The sequence below is a fragment of the Passer domesticus genome, chromosome 6 (assembly GCF_036417665.1).
Source record: "Passer domesticus isolate bPasDom1 chromosome 6, bPasDom1.hap1, whole genome shotgun sequence".
Lineage (NCBI taxonomy): Eukaryota > Metazoa > Chordata > Aves > Passeriformes > Passeridae > Passer > Passer domesticus.
In genome coordinates, this window is record NC_087479.1 from 54635804 (window position 1) to 54652519 (window position 16716).

Genomic DNA, 16716 nt, shown 5'->3' on the forward strand with positions numbered 1-16716 from the left:
AGCCTGGAAGCCTTTTGGGCTCATTCCTTACCTGGAGGCTTGGATCAGCCCTCACCCCCTGTAATCCCAGCTGGCTGCTCCAGGGATCCATCCAGGACAGCCTGAGCTGTTTGCAGGGGATACCTGGAGCAAACCCCCCCTCCCTGACCCTGAAGTAAAGTTATGTTCACTATAAAAATTAAATTATATTTCTATTAAAGGATGTTTTGCTGATGGAGAGGGTTCCTCAATGAACCTTCTGATCCCGATGCTCCTCTGGTGAGGTAAGAATTGGATTTTTATCTTTAATCCTTTTATTCTGATTTGTTGTGTTATCAGGGACAGGGAATTCTGTCTGGCCCTTTTTTTTTCTTCCCTCATGCCAGGGCTCTCATCCATACCTTGGTTTCAGCTGGAAATGAAGTGGGATTCATGGAGGTTTGTGAGGGAGAAGAAAATCCAGTAACATGTAGGTGTTGGTGCACACATTTAACCCAATAATGTTTTGCATTTTATGTATAAATATAAGGGATAATGTATATTTGATATTGGATTTGAATATATATTTATGATTTTGGATCAGAAAGGACAGACATCTAGGAGATCTCTGGCCTTGGATGGCAAGTTAACCATTTTTACCCATATGTATTTATGGATATGGGGCTCGGAGCACCCTGGGCTAGTGGAAGGTGGCCCTGCCCATGGCAGCAGGGTGGCACTGGATGATCCTTCAGGTTCCTCCCATCCCAAACCATTCCAGGATTGTGTGAAAGGTGTCAGGATCCCCTGTATAAAGGTTACGTGGGTCTAACACATGACACATTCCTGACTTCTGTGATTTCTGGGCTGGATCAGGGAGGCAGCTCCCATGAAAAGCCTTTCTGGGAAAGATGGAAGGACAACATTCTAAATGGATTAATTTGCAATTTTAACACAGTTTGGAGATAATGAGATATCACCCATAAGTCAAGTCAATGAATTTATTAATAAATAGCTTCATATTTGAAAACTGGGTAAATTTCCAGGTTCAGTTGAACCAGTCACCTTTGCCCTGTCCTTTTTCCACCCCCAATTTCTGCCTTTCAAAGCCTTCAAACAAAGCTCTAATTAGTTTTCCTCTTTATGCCCCTGGTGGTTTGCCAAAAACAAGTCAGGAATATTATCAGTGGAGTTTGTATCCAGAGATTTGCCCTTTGGCAGTGGGGAGAAGGGAATAATAACAAAGCAAAACAAGAAAAAACCTGAAAACCTGAAATTAGAAGATGAAGGGTGATAATTATTTAAAAAGTCCAAATTTTAGGCAAGAAATAACTCCCGACCAAAACTGCAGCTCCCTTATTTCTCCACATTCTGGATGAAAACTTGGTGCTTGCAAGGATGACAAATCAACCTGGTTTTTGTTGTCAGAAAAAATCCTTTCCTTGTAAAAAGTTGCATTTAATCTACTTCCAAATTAATTTAATTCCTGGTTTTACATGAACAATTTATTTTTGCTCCTTTGGTGCACCATGGTCAATCCTGAGCGATGTTAAAGAACCATAAAAATCCTTTTAAGGTATGAAACTGAGAACTAAAAAGGGAAAAAGGTTAAAAAATATCCATCAGTATTTCCTGTATGTCACCACCATCTACTGGACATTGCTGGGAACATGATCTCCTTTTTATTTTACATAAAATCCCCTTTTTTCCTGTAAGCCTTGGGTAGCAACGTGCCTTGTTCTTGCTCAGGAAACTGAGAAGTAGGCAATAAATAAAACAATGGCACTGTGTTCCTGATCCCACCTGGATAATTTATTTCCCAAGTGTCAGCTCCTGAGCCTGTTGAAAATATTGGGTGTTTGAAGTTCTCACATTTGGAAACTGTGCTTTAAACTACACTTTATTTTTTGTCTTAGGACAATTTTCAGCTGATACCTCGGGCTGTCTGAATCCTTCAGGTGAAGTTAGATGGAATATTTAGAATAAATCCTTCCCTGAGAGGGCGGTGAGGCCCTGGAATGGATTTCCCAGAAAAGCTGTGGCTGCCCCATGCCTGGAAGTGTTTAGGGCCAGGCTGGATGGGGTAATCTTGGTGAATCTTAGGGCAGCTCATTGGAAGCTCTTCTACTGCTTTGCCCAAAGATTTCCTGGAATTTGGGTGCCACAATGGAGATCCTCACCACAGGAGGATGGGATGAACACTCCATTAATAATTCCACACCAACCACCTGCTTCTCAGCAGGAAGAAAATATAACCCATGGATTTTAACTGAATTTATTACCATTCCAGGTGTCCAATCCATCACACAAAGTAAAGTTGGTTGGTTAAGTAAGAAAAAGTGAGGCTGGACTTTAGTTAAACAAGAAATTGAGGTAAATTCTCTGATGGCAGCAGGTGGATTCTGCCTCTAAGGGGAAATTCAGGCCCAAAAATGTTTGGTTTTCCTTATTTTTAACACCTCTGTCATCTTCATGAGGATAATGAAAAGCGGCTCTAAATCCTCCTTAGTAACTCCAGGAGACCATGGAACACCTGAAAGGGACGTCAAGTTCTGGGGGTGAACTCAGCCCTTCACCCAAGGCTCAAGCAATAATGAGGATTTCCAGGTTTGGATCCATTTGTCAGGAGCCAGCAGTGCCTACTCTTGGTTTACTCTCTGGTGCAACTCTGTCAAGCCAGAGTTATCCAGGAGAAAAATCCATCTTTTTTTTTTTATTCTGTCTGTTGTAGAGTGGGGTTTAGAAGCTGCTGATCTCTCCCTGGTGAACAGCAAGATGGAACATGAATTTATCTTTTACCTCCAAATCAAGCATCACATCTAAAACTAAGTGAGGTAAGATAAATCCCAGCTCTTATTCCTGCACCAGGAGAAAATACACTAAGGGAAGTCCCATTTTCCAATGCTTTCACCTAGAAAATCTCTTCCTGGCACACAGGGAGCTGGTATTTATTCCTCAAGTGCTCAGGCTGGATAGGGAATGGTCAAAATATGAGAAGTAATTTCATTTTCTCAGGAATTATCAGGAAAATAATGGAATTCCATGTGTCAGTGGGTTGACAAGAACTAGGAGGAAGCGTTGAAACTTATTTATGATTTATTTATTTTGGTACGGTATTTCCCTTCTTAGACTTGAATATGCCCCTGCTTCCCCTGGAAAGGGATAGTGGTGCCAGGAACTTGTGTTTTTTCTCTTTCAAGAAGAATTTACCTTTTATTGACTGAAGGTTTTGTAACTGCTTGACAAAAAATTAACATTCTTATCATTATCAATGGATTTATGTGCATTAAACACTTCAATCTAAAGACAGAAAGCAGCTGAACTGCTCATATAAAATGTTCAGTATGACTGGAGAAAATGAGATGTTTGCATCTGAATTTATTTTCCTGGGCTTCACCACCCAAGCAGATCTGCAGGTGATGTTTTTTGTCTTGTTCCTTGCCCTCTACGTGGTCACTGTCCTAGGAAGTCTGGGAGTCATCGTGTCGATCCGCGCCTCCGCACCCCCATGTACTTCTTCCCGAGCCACTTGTCCCTGCTGGACATCTGCTGCTCCTGCACATCATCCCCCGGAGCCTGAGGGATTTTTTGGTGATTTCCTTCATGAGGGGCATCACCCAGCTCTTCTCCTTCGCCACCTGGGCCACCAGCGAGTGCCACGTGCCGGCCGCCATGGCCTACGACCGCTACATGGCCACCTGCAGGCCCCGGCGCTACTCCGTGCTCACATCCCAGAGGATTTGCATTGGGGTGTTGGCCGGAGTGCTCAGCTCCACTCTCCACACCATATTTCCATGTTCCACGTCCCATTCTGTCACTCCCAGGCCATCGAGCACTTCGTTTGTGACAGGCCTGCGCTGCTGGCCCTGTCCTGCTCCGACACCCGCGCCAGCGAGGCCGTGGTGGGGCTCAATGTGCTGAGCACCACGGCCCATCCAGGTTCATCCTGGTGTCCTCCCTGTCCGTCCTGGCTGCCGTCCTGCGGATGAGGCCTCATCCACCTGCGCCTCCCACCTGGCCTCTGTCGCTCTGTCCCACGGCAGCTCCACCCTCACCTGCGCCCGTCTCCAGCTGCTCCCTGGAGCAGGACAAGCTCATCTCCCTGGGGTTTTCCGTCACTGTCCCCGTGCCGAGCCCGTTCCTCTATGGCCTCAGGAACACAGACTTGAGGAATGTCATGAGGAGAACAGAAAGTCGGATCCTCACTGCCCGGTCCATCCATGGCTCCTGGTCAGCTGAAAGGAGAGGACAACCCTGCTGCGATGAGGCGTGTTAGATTTTGGACCCTCAGGAAGAGAGGTTGGATATCAGGACCCTCAGGATCCCAGGGTCGCAGTCCAGACTCATCTTCCAGGCCGTTGGTGCCATGGTGTCCCTGCAGCAGCACTGCAGGGAAGGGAGGAGACATCTCCTGGCATTGTCTGGAGCGCAGGAACCGAGGGGGAATGTGGCAGAGCAGAGCCAGGGTCGGAGATGTCCCATCCTCAGGGACACTCCCTGTGCTGCAGGACAGGAACTGGAGATTCCAACCCTTCAGGGAGCTGCCCTGCCCTCCCTTGATATTCCCCACTTTTTTGAGGGAATGTCCATGTGGAAAGGGCTTTTATGGAAGCACCAAGCTGCTGGCCAAGGCACTTGGACTCATTTTGTGCCTGCTCCAGGAGAGAAAAAAAAGGGAGTCGAGGGGGTGATGGTGTCATTGGGACACCCCAAGGTCTGTGGAGGAGGAGCCAGGTGAGTGAGGGATGAGGGGGGTCAGGAGAGGTCCTCCTAAAACCCAAGGGAGGCTACAGCCCAAAAAATGCCAGAAAATTATTGAGGGGTTTGTGTGCGAAATACTTAAAACTGCAAAGATTCTAATTTTCTATATATTGAGAAACAATCTTGATTTATATATAAATTGATTTTAAAATAAGCCCGTGTCCCTGCTGTGTTATAGTCAGGATTTTAGACTGTAAGAAATTCTGAATATGGATCTGTAGGGTTTGAAAATACAAATAAAACGTTTGTGTACATAAATGAAAAAATAAAGGAGCGAAGAGGTAAGACAAAATGGTCTGTGAGAAGGACCTAGAAACAGCTCTGTGTACGCGGGGTTCTTTCTCCCTGCTCCCGCTGGAACACCCGCAATCCGGGATCTGGGATTCACCGAAATTGAGATTTATTGCGCCCCGAAAACCTCTGCGCATGCGCGGTGGCCGATACACCCTCAGTGCTGCCGCCTTGTGGACACGCTCGGTACTGCAGCTCCGAGCGCTCCGGGCCCTTCCCGCGGCTCCGCCGGCACCGGGAGCGGGACATGGAGCTGGAGCGGGACCGGGACAACGACGGGCACTGGCCGTGCGAGGCCGCGGGGCTCTCGGCCGGGGCCGCTCCCGGCAGGAACCGCGGCCGCTGAGCCGGGAGCGCAGGCGCGGAGCCGGGAGCGGCCATGGCGGAGCCGGGAGCGGCGGGGCCGGGCTCGGAGGTGAGCGGGGAACGGGAACAGCCCCGAGCGGGGACCGGGGACGGCCCCGAGCGGGGAACGGGAACAGCGCCGAGCGGGGAACGGGGACAGCCCCGAGCGGGAACGGGGACAGCCCCGAGCGGGAACGGGGACAGCCCCGAGCGGGAACGGGAACGGCCGGGAGCGGGGACCGGGAACGGCCCCGAGCGGGGACCGGGGCTGGCCCGGGAGCTGCCGGCACCGGAGCCGCCTCAGCCGTGGGGGGCCCGGGGCGTCGCTCCGGGGCGGATTCTGTGGGGTGCAAAATGAACATTTTGGAGTAAAATATGAGTTAATGTGCGGGGGAGAGAAGGAGTGCTGTGAGGTGACAGTGGAGCAATCGGCAGTGAAGGTGGGGAAAGTCCCAGGCGAATAAAATGGATTGTAAAATGCACGTGGGAAATGGGAGCGGTTCCAGCAGCTTTCCTTGCCAGTGCTCCCCAGGTGCTTTCATTGCCGTCTGGCTTTCCGGAGGGCGCACAGTGTGGGGGGACACAGCTTTGGAGGGTTCTGAGTTTTCCTCAGCTGTGCAGGGCTGTCAGGATCTGGAGGCTCTCCTGTTTCCCTGAAGGAGGATGCCCTGGATTGGCCGTACGTGGGATTTGGCTGAGCCGTGCTGGGCTGGGATCCTGTGCTGGTCCTTGCACCGCCCTCACTGCTCAGACCCTTTCTGTACCCGCCCAGCTGGGTCAGAACAATGGGCCCTCCAAGTGCAGGATTTATCTCTTATCCCCCTCCAAGTGGATTTATCTCTTGCTCCCATTGAAATTGAAGTGCTGTTGCAAAAATACAATTGATTTCTCAAGAAAAATGTGCTACAAAAGCCATTTTTATTGTCCTTTGTTTCTCAAATTTCCACTCCTGTTTATTTCTATTGCTGCAACAATAATGAATGTCACATAAATAACAATGGGAAAGGGGAATAAATGGAATGTGACTGAAAATGCTTAGTTTTGATATTTGGGCAGGAACTGGTCAGTGTTCAAAATGTTCAGGCCACAGCAATATGAGCTCAGCCACAGGAAAATCCAGGAATTGCTGAGTTCAGTCCAGGGACACCTTCCACTATTCCAGGGTGCCCCAAGCCCCATCCAGCCCGGCCTTGGACACTTCCAGGGATGGAGCAGCCACGGTTTCTCTGGTTTGTGGGCACAGGAGGGAAGTTCCAGCAGGAGCTGAGGAGTTCCCTTTGCCCTGTGCAGCCCCAGCAGGGCTGTGGGAGCAGAGGCTGTGGGAGCAGGAGCTTTGCCCACGGCCTCGGGCAGTCTGTGCTGCCCCAGCCCCCAGAGCAAACGTTTGTGGTTCAACATCCCGTGCCAAGGAGATGCCAGCCAGGAACGGGAATGGGCCGCGGAGCAGGGACAGGCCAGGCACAGGGGTGACATCCAGAGGGTGCCACCAGCCCGTCCCTGCTGCCCAGGCTGGCATGAGCAGGCTGCTGACTGTCCCTGTGCTTGCTCTGCAGGATGAGGGAGCCAGCCCTGCCAGGAGGAAGAGGAGGAGGTGTGGGAGGATGGAGACAGCGGCCACCAAAGGCTGGGGAAGGCACAGGTCCAGGTGGGAGATGCTGCCTTCCACGGAACTGTCACTCCCAGCTGGAGCACCTGTGCTCACCTGGATCAATGGCACAGGCAGGAGAGGCTTGTTCTGAGCCAGGGTTTCATTGGAGGGCTCTCAGCTCCTTGGGAATTGCTTACAGGTAGGACTGAACTTGGTTCTGCATTTCCCATCTGTTTCCCATATGAGCCAAAGTGTCAGGTCTGGGCTGTGCAGGAATTGAGTCCTGTGGGGTTTTTTCTCCCTGCTTAGTCAACCTTGAGCACAGCTTTTTTCTGGGGGAGATGCTCCAGCAGCACTTGGCAGCAAATGTTGGGGATGAATCCATAGGAACAGATAAATCCACAGTCACTGCCAGGCCCTTTCCAGCACTGAATTCCCAGCTGAGGGGAGAGGAGCCTCTGAAATTGGCCCTTCCAGCACAGCAGCTGCTTGGTGCCAGTGCCTGGAACCTGGGATTGATCCTGATTGTCCAGCTCTGGAGTCCCTGAATGCTGGACTATGGAAAACAGCCAAGACAGTGGATGAGCCCTGTGTCAGCCGGTGGTTTTGGGCAGGGCACAGCCACTGGCAGTGGGTGTGTCTGGGGAGAGGAGCCACTGCTTCCCTTCCCAGCGAGGTCTGGGAAAGGCAGCCCAGAGGATGAGGCTTGGGAGGGAGTTGTGAGCTGGGAAGGGGCTCAAATCAAGTTTAAGTAGCCTTAAACTCCTGGAATGGTCTGGGTTGGAAGGAACCTTATACATCTTCCTGTTTAACACCCTGCCATGGTCAGGGACACCCTCCTGGGGTGTGCCTGGAATCTGCTCTGTGCCAGGCTGGTGGAATGGGTGGGGTTTTCTCCCTGAGCCCAGTCCTGGGCAAGTTTGGGGCTTCCATGGGGAGAAGCCTGGGAGCTGCATTTCCACACCTGGGAGGCTCCATGCCTGGAAATGTTTCCAGTTCTGCTATTTGGTTTTTTCCAAAACCGGGCATTACATTTCCCTGAGTGAGGTGGTTTTCCCTGGGTTGTTGGGATTGCACACTGGATGTTCAGGGCTCTTTCTCCTGAATGGAGGAATGAGGAAATGGGGATGCTCCCAACTGTCACAGAGATGTGGGAACAGCCCAGTTGCAGTGAGGAATGTGGTGCCCAGCTCATGGTGTGCACCCTGAGATGGTTTTTCTTGTTGTTTATTCCTTAGAGCCTGTTGGAGTGCTGGCTGGATTTGGGAGCCAAGTATCCTGGAGCTGTGAGGCTTTTCCTGTCAGAAATCCATGGTGGGGATGTTTTCCCTGGCTGTCCCAAGTGGAACAGCTTTGGAGTTGTTGCAGCCACAGGCTGGGGATGCATCCCCTGAAAACCAGTTCAGGATTGTTCATCTGGCTCTGCCTCTGACCTGTGACTTCCAGGGACCCTCCTGATATCCTGGGTATTCCCAGGAGAGGATATTCCACCACCTGCCTGTTGAGCCAGGAATTCCAGACCCAGTAAGTTGTGACATTCCATGTGAGCTGTCCCAGTGGCTGGGTGGGAGAGGGAGCAAACACCCCACACTGCTGCTTGGGACATTCCCAACTGGAATTGGGCTGAGCGGTCATTGCAGAGCTCTGAGGCCACAAGTTCAGCCTTGAATGGCATCCCCAGGGAATGCTGAGGTGTCCCATGCCTGTGGCACTCGGCCACACATCCCTGTGTGGAGCAAAAAGAGGAGGGGGAAGTCCCGGGTCAGTGGGAGGATGTTCCTGGAATGGAGCTGGGAGAGGTGCTGATCACACCATGGAATCTGGGGCTGCTGTGGCTTGGAAGGGACCACAACATCATTGGCACTCTTGTCTGATTGCACAGCAAAGAAGATCCCAAAGTGCCTCCTCACCCATGGACAGCAGGAATGTCTTCCATAGCTCCTGCTGAGGAATGGCAGAGGCTGCTGGGAGCTCTGGCAGGAGCACCTGGACACCAGGTAAGAGCAGCAGTGGGATCATTCCAGCTGCTGCTGGATGTGGTTTTCTCTTTTCCATATGTTCCCCTGATTGGTGTTCTCACAGCAGTGTTCTAGGGCATGTTTGAGGGTAATTCCAAGAATTTTGAAAGAGTGGAGAAGCAGAGGGCTTCCCAACTGGAACCTGATCCATTTCCAGTAATCCCAAACTTCCCCCACAGCACCATTCTAGGTGGAACCTGGGTAAGGGATAAAGATGCAGAGGAACAAGTGTTGTAAACCCCCCTGGGTTTCTGACAGAGCCAATTCCCCAGTTAGTCCAGTAGATATCTCAGAGAAACTGTGGATTCCTAAGGGTTTCCAGGAAAGCTAAAAAGAAAAGAGATGAGGGAATAGGTTTCCAGTTAAGAATGATTTGATGGACATGGGAATGAACTTTGTATGTTTGATGCTTCCCTTTTTATTCCTGGAATAATTTAAAATTATTCCTTTAGTAAATAATCTAAATTTGAGAGGAAACAATGCAAAATTAGTGCAGGGAGAGACTGGAATCATCCTGGGATGGTTTGGGCTGGAAGCCTCACCTCTGAGCCTGTGCTGGGCTGGCTCCTGTCCTTTGACCCCTCGCTGCAGGTGGGCATGGAAGTGATGGGGATGTGCAGGGAATGCTGGTTGGTTTTCCCTGTCTCTATCAATGTGACCATTCAAAAGACTAACTGACCTCTTCCAGCAGGGAAACATGTAAACAAGAGGAGCCAAAAAGAACTGGAGCTTCTGCACAATGAAATCTGCAAGAATCCAACTTCAAATCCCCCTGGATTGTCACTGGTCCAACTTCCATGGACTGGTCACCGTGGCCAGGAGTGTCCAGTCCTGCTGGAATGCACTGGACCAGGAGCTCATTTTCATTTTGTGCTGGTAAAGACCCTCTGGGTGACCCCCAGTGACTGGAAGGGCCAGACTGGGCTCCCAGGGCACTAATTCCAGGGGTTCTGTTTTTGGGAACAGCACAGGAGCCGTTCCCTTGCCCAGAGGAGCAGCCAGTGCCTGCCTTGGTCCACAGATCCCCAGGACTGACCACAGAGGAAATGACAGGAATGTGGAAATCCCCCACAGTGGAGTTTGTGGTGCTCTGGATGACATCTTGGATTTTTAATGTTAAAGGGGGGCTGTGGAATGACTTCTCTCCTTTTTATTGTCATTGTTCTCACTGCTCGTGTTGCTCTCACTGATACTGTGTGTTGTCATTAATATTAAATGATTGTATTTGACTGGTTTCCATTATTAAACTGTTCTGAGCTGGTTTTTGTGTCTGGCCTCTTCCCCATCCCACTGGGGGTGAGGGAGCTGCTGCTGGGGCCCAGCTGGGTCTGCCCATGGCCGGGGCACTCCTGGGGCTCCGCACACGAGGGACGGGGGCAGCTTGGGGCTCACAGAGAGACCCAGAGCTGCGCTTTGGGGGCTCAGAACGGGGCTCATTTGGCCAGGAACAGACAGAGACAGAAAGAGGTTTGGGGGGCTTGAAACCAATGTGCTCAGACAGCATTTGGGAGCGCAGAGAGACCAAATTCTGCATTTTAGAGGCTTGAAGCAGAGCCCGTGTCCTGTGTTTGGGGGGTCTCCAAACCGGGGTCACTCAGCCGCTGTCGGGGCCTCACCGAGCGATTTAAGCGCTGCATTTTGTGGGCTTGGAGGAAAGGCCAAGGGCGGTGTGGGTGCTCCGGGCGGGCTCTCCCGGCCGGGCCCAGCCCGTGCCCCGGGCCCAGCCCCGGCCGGGCTCCCCGGGCCGCGCGGAGCTCCGGAGCCGCGGCCGAGCCCCGGCCGGGCTGCCGGGAGCGCGGGGCAGCTCGGGCCCGGCGGCAGCCGGGAGGCTCCGGGGCTCGGGGCGGAGCGGCCCGGCGGGGGCGAGCGCGGCTCCGGGGCTGCCGGAGCCCCGGCGGGGCCGGCCCCAGCGCCCGGCCCGGAGCGGCTCCTGCGGGGCCCGGCACCGGCCCCGGCACCGCCCGGACCCCGGGACAGCGGCAGGACCCGGGGCGCAGGCCCGCTCCCGGTGCCCTCTCCAGCGCCGACCCGGCCCCGGCGGGAGGAGCGGGGCGGGGTCGATGGGCGGGGTCGATGGGCGGGGTCGATGGGCGGGGTCGATGGGCGGGGTCGATGGGCGGGGCCGATGGGCGGGGCCGATGGGCGGGGCCGATGGGCGGGGCCGATGGGCGGGGCCGATGGGCGGGGCCGATGGGCGGGGCCGATGGGCGGGGCCGGGGCCAGAGCGCCGAGGAGGGGGGCCGGAGCTCCGTGGGGCGTGGCCAGGGGCGTGACTGAGGCTCCGAAGGGCGGGGCCAGGGCTCCGTGGGGCGGGGCCCGGGGGCGGATTCAGAGGCGGGGCCGGGGATCTGAGGGGCGGGGCTCGGGGCGGGGCCGGGGCTCCGCGGGGCGGGGCCGGGCCCGGCTCAGGTGCGCGGGGCAAACTCGGCTCAGGTGCGCGGGGCCCCAGCGCGGCTGCGCGGGGCGGGGCCGAGGTGATTTAAAGCCCGGAAATCGCCTCCGCCGCCATTTGCTCACTGCGAGCGCGGTGCCGGCGGCGGCTCCGTGTCCGCGCTCCCCAGGAGCGGCGCGGGACATTCGGCCTCCCCTCCTGTCCCCCTCTACCCCTCCTTCCTCCTCCCCGTGCTCCCCTGCTTTTTCTCTCTTTCCCCCTCTTCCCTCTGTCCCCCAAACCCCCCCCACTCCTTCCTCTCCTGTTCCTACCCCGTTAATTCCTTCTATTCCCCGTCTCCCTCCTCTGTCCACGTTTCTTTTTCCTTTCCCTTTCCCTTTCCCTTTTTCCTTTCCTTTCCTTTCCTTTCCTTTCCTTTCCTTTCCTTTCCTTTCCTTTCCTTTCCTTTCCTTTCCTTTCCTTTCCTTTCCTTTCCTTTCCTTTCCTTTCCTTTCCTTTCCTTTCCTTTCCTCCCGCTTTCCTCCGCACCCCGATCCCCTCTCCCTACCCCTCCTCCCTCTCTCCTGTCTCCCCGTCCTCTGTCCCCTCTGGTTCATTGCCCGCAGCCGCGGGGCTCGGGGCGCCGGAGAATAAAGCCCGGAGGGCCGGAGCCCGGCGCCCCCGCCGTCCCTGGAGCCCCCACACGGGGCCGGGCCCGCTCGGCGGGTCCCCCCACACCGGTCCAACACAGCGCCCGACAGCGCCGGGGCTCCGGCTGTCCCGACATCACACTGGGGGTCCCCGGGGAGGGGGGATCGGGGGGCGGGGGCGGGGGGGTCAGGCAGGGCCCCCTCCTGAGGAGGGGGCCCGGGGGGGAGGGGGCGGGTTAGGGGAGGGAGGGAGGGCCCCCTCCGGAGGAGGGGGTCCCTGGGAGGGGCTGGGGGGGCCCCCTCCGGAGGGGGGGGTCCGGGGCAGGGGGCGGGGCGGAGGGGGCACTCCCCCCTCCAGGCCCCGCCCCCTGCTCGGGACCCCCTCCCCCGGACGGGGCTGCCCCGGCCCCTCCCCGGGACCCCCTGCTCCGGACCGGGGCCCGGGGAGGGAGGGGGGGGCGGGCGGGGTGGGGGGGAGGCAGAGGGGGTCACGTCACTCTGCAGCGTGAGCGCACATAGAGACCGCCGGACAGACAAACGGCCCCTCCCGTCCTGTCCCCCCTCCCTCCCCGGGCCCCGGTCCGGAGCAGGGGGTCCCGGGGAGGGGCCGGGGCAGCCCCGTCCGGGGGAGGGGGTCCGGAGCGGGGGGCGGGGCCTGGAGGGGGGAGTGCCCCCTCCGCCCCGCCCCCTGCCCCGGACCCCCCCCTCCGGAGGGGGCCCCCCCAGCCCCTCCCAGGGACCCCCTCCTCCGGAGGGGGCCCTCCCTCCCTCCCCGCCCCCCCTAACCCACCCCCCTCCCCCCGGGCCCCCTCCTCAGGAGGGGGCCCTGCCTGACCCCCCCACCCCCGCCCCCCGATCCCCCCTCCCCGGGGACCCCCAGTGTGATGTCGGGACAGCCGGAGCCCCGGCGCTGTCGGGCGCTGTGTTGGACCGGTGTGGGGGGACCCGCCGAGCGGGCCCGGCCCCGTGTGGGGGCTCCAGGGACGGCGGGGGCGCCGGGCTCCGGCCCTCCGGGCTTTATTCTCCGGCGCCCCGAGCCCCGCGGCTGCGGGCAATGAACCAGAGGGGACAGAGGACGGGAATAGGGGGACAGAGGGGTGGTCGGGTGGGTCAAGGACGGAGGGCAGGTCGGGGGGTCGGGGTGGGCAGGGGAGCAGGGAGGGACGGGGGCAGGACGGGCGGGGGATGGAGGACGAGGATGGAGGACAGGTGGGGGGTCAAGGTGAAGAGGAAAGAGGAGGAATAGGGGAAGGCAGAGGGGAAAGAAGGGTGAAGGAAGCAGGGTGAAGATTCGGGGCAGGTGGGGAGGCACCGGGGGCAAGAGGAGCAGGGTGAGGAGGCAGGTGGGAGTCGGGGTAGGGGGGAAGGGAGCGTGGAGGAAGGAGGGGAGGGTACAGGGGCAGGGCAGGGCTGGGGTGGGTGCGGGGATGGGAAGGGTCGGGGGCACCGGCCCGGGGGGGAGGGAGGGGAGGGCTAGGGGGGAGAGGGAGGGGGGGGGGGTAGGGGGGGGGGGAGGGTGTAGGGGGTGGGGGAGGGGAGGAAGGGAGGGAGAGAGAGAGGTATGAGAAGAAAAGAGGTAAAAAGAAACGTAAAGGAAAAAAAATAAATAGAGAAATATAGAGCCCGGCGCGGACGCAACCTCCCCCTCCGAGCGCCGAGGGGCAAACGGCTCCTGAGGCGATTCCCGGCGCTTAAATACCCTTGGCCCCGCCCCGCGCAGGCGCTCTGAGCCCCGACACCTGAGCCGGCCCCGCCCCTCACACCTGAGCCGGCCCCGCCCCTCACACCTGAGCCGGCCTCGCCCCTCACACCTGAGCCGGCCCCGCCCCTCCCGCGCCCGTAAATCCCGGCGGATCCGCGCCCGCGCCGCTTTCTGCGCTGGATGCTCATCCCGGGACCGGCGGGGCCGTCGCTCGGGGCGCTGTGCGGAGCCCCGGACCGGGGGCTGCTCCCGGCGCTGCGCGGAGCTCGAGGCGCTGCGGTGGGGCCGGGAACGGGACCCGGGCCTGGGGATGCGGGTCCGGGTCCCGCCGGTGTCTGCGGGGGATCCCGGGCTGAGCCGCTTCTCCCTCGCCGGGCGGGTCGCGGGGCCGCCGAACCGCGGCGGGATTGGGGCTGGGACCGGGATCGGGGTCACCGCGAGCGGGAGGAGCCGCTCCGGGACGGGCGCGGACCGAGCCCGGCGCTGCCGCTCCCGCTTGGAGCGCGGGGCTGCGGGCGGGTCCCGCTGCGGCCCCGGGGAGCCGGGCTGTGCTGATGCCGGGCCCGGCAGGAGCGCGGCGCTCTCCCGGGGCAGGGCACGGGTTCCGCCCGCTCCGGCCCCGGGTATCCCCGAGGCCCCGCTGGGTGGGACCGGCCCGGCAGCCCCGCGGGGATGGAGCCCGCTCTGCCCCGGCGCCCCCCGCTCCTATCCTGCGCCCCCCGCATCCCTGGGAAGTGAGCGGAGCCGCGGCAGGAGGATCTGCTCCAGGACAGGCGCCGTCCTGCCCAGCTGCGCGTTCATCGCCTGCCTGGTGAGACCTGGTGCTCCCCTTCCTCCTCCCCCGAGATCTGTGCAACTCGCAGCGTCCAGTGGCAAAATCTCCACTTGTAAAATTCTGGTTGAAATGTTTAATCTGTGTTTCCAGAGACAGAAGGGCTACACAAGGATTGTGGAATTGAGCTCTAAGTAAACGCCCCATCCACTGACTGAACCCACAGCCTTTGGTGTTCTCTGCTCAAAACAATGGAGCTGATCTCTTCGTCATCCGGAATTCCAGGCTGGGATAGTACCAACAAGGTAATTCCTGTGCCAGTGCAGCTCCTTTTATGCTAACGCTGCTTTAAACACCAGCCCTTGGAACATCTGTAGGGCAGAGCTCCACGGCTGGCACTGGACCATGGAGCAACACGGGTGAACAGTTGTGTGACAGCACGAAACTCTTTTAATCACCCTGATTTCCTGCCCTTTCCGGGATTTCTCCAATAGCTACAAAAGTGCTGATGCCGTGTCTCTTTCCAGGGAGAAATGAGCAAGACAAGTCCTGAGGGTTCCCTTGGTCTGTGGCAAAGTTGTTCTGGTGAGTGTTCACATCTGGATGTAGTGCTCCATGCAGAGCTGGAAGCTGGAATTCCAGCAGGTTTTGGTGCAGTGTTCCCACTCATCTGCTGCCAGCTGGGAAGGGAAATGGAGTCAGACACACCAACTGGTACCTGTTACCCAGCTGTGGCTGCCCCATCCCTGGAAGTGCCCCAGGCCAGGCTGGAGAGGGCTTAGAGCAACCTGGGACACTGGAAGGTGTCCCTACTCCTGGCTGGGGGCTGGAATGGGATGAGCTTTAAGCTCCCTTCCATGGTTCTACTAAAATCACCCCATCAGATCCTAGTCTGGAAGTGTGACACCTGGGAACAACCACACACTCCAGGTTTTTTAAGCCTGGGTCCCAAAATAACAAACTGCTGTCAGAAAAGGAAGGCCAGGAATTTGAAATTGTTCCCTCCCCTTATTATTATTTTTTTTTTTGGTAATTTGCCCCTTGCCCCCTGCTCACCTCCACGACAAGGCTAGGAGCACTGGGACCAGCCCTTTAGTGCCCCCTTAAAGGTGTCTGAAGTGCATGGCCCCAATTCCAGCTGGAAATGTCTTAGCTACCACCCCCCATCCCTCACAACCACAGCTCAGATTGAATGACTGACTTACTGTGTTTGGAAATCCCTTCTTTAAAAAGCAGCACTGGAATATCCAGAACTACAGGAGGGTCCCTGGAAGTCACAGGTCAGAGGCAGAGTCAGACGAACAATCCTGAACTGGTTTTCAGGGGATGCATCCCCAGCCTGTGGCTGCAACAACTCCAAAGCTGCTCCTTCCACTTGGGACAGCCAGGGAAAACATCCCCACCATGGATTTCTGACAGGAAAAGCCTCACAGCTCCAGGATACTTGGCTCCTCCCAAATCCAGCCAGCACTCCAAGGAACAAACAAGAGGACAGACCACCTCAGGGTGCACACCATATTTTTAACACTAACACCAAAACCAGGGAGAACTCACACTCACCTTTTCTCCTGTGCACTTCCTGGGCACAGCTCTCCAGAGCCTCACGCTCCCTGCCTTCCATGTCTGCTCCTTTTCCAAGACCCCTGGAGCCAGTTCAGGGCAGCCAGTGGCCACCACAGCCCTGGCAGTGCTGCTGGGTGCTCCCAGCCCCTCTTTGAGGGCTGCAGCTGTCCCTGCTCAGGGATGTGTCACTGCCACCAACCTGGGGTGGCACACCAGAGGCTGCCAAACCACAGGCTGTGTCGTGCAAAGCCTGTGTTCAATTAAAATCAACCTAGAGAAGGAAAGCTGTCTTTACCTCAGGATTTGCCAGGAAAAAGAGCTGTGAGATCTGCAGGTAAATACAACACAGCTGTGCCCCAGCTGCAGGGAGGGCTCTGTTCCAAACCCCCACAGCAAGAAGCCAAAAGGATACCAAGGCAATGCTCCAGGGCTCTCGGGACTGGGACTGGGACTCTCTGTGGCAAAGGTTTGCACAGGGTTTGAAGCCTCTGCAGTCTGAGACCCAGTCCCAGCTCCAGACTGGCAGTTATTGCCAAGCTGCTGGGAATTCAGTGCTTGGCTGCTCAACTGGCCCCGGAGGTCACAGAACCAGGTTTTGGTACAACAGCGCTGATTTCTGACAACCTGAACACAAAACTTCCCACCAAGGCCGGCAGGGAGGCAGAGTGAGTGTGCAGTGACAGCCAGCCCCAAACAC

The 16716-nt window shown here is 57.0% G+C and overlaps 1 protein-coding gene and 1 long non-coding RNA gene across 2 annotated transcripts; both read left to right on the plus strand.

Annotated features, from left to right (window-relative positions):
* Window positions 1–2810: 2810 nt before the first annotated feature.
* On the plus strand, window positions 2811–10223 carry LOC135303761 (olfactory receptor 5AR1-like). Its single transcript, XM_064425889.1, is given in 11 exon segments — window positions 2811–3435; window positions 3438–3518; window positions 3521–3744; window positions 3747–3890; window positions 3893–3947; window positions 3950–4013; window positions 4015–5425; window positions 6909–7142; window positions 8182–8467; window positions 8826–8940; window positions 9650–10223. Coding segments are annotated over 7 exon segments (930 nt in total). The 5' UTR covers window positions 2811–3293; the 3' UTR covers window positions 4235–5425; window positions 6909–7142; window positions 8182–8467; window positions 8826–8940; window positions 9650–10223.
* Window positions 10224–14611: 4388 nt separating this feature from the next.
* LOC135303764 (uncharacterized) lies at window positions 14612–16646 on the plus strand. The gene is made up of 3 exons (XR_010365149.1): window positions 14612–14761; window positions 14984–15041; window positions 15693–16646. It is a non-coding gene; the product is annotated as an uncharacterized LOC135303764 (long non-coding RNA).
* Window positions 16647–16716: the final 70 nt, after the last annotated feature.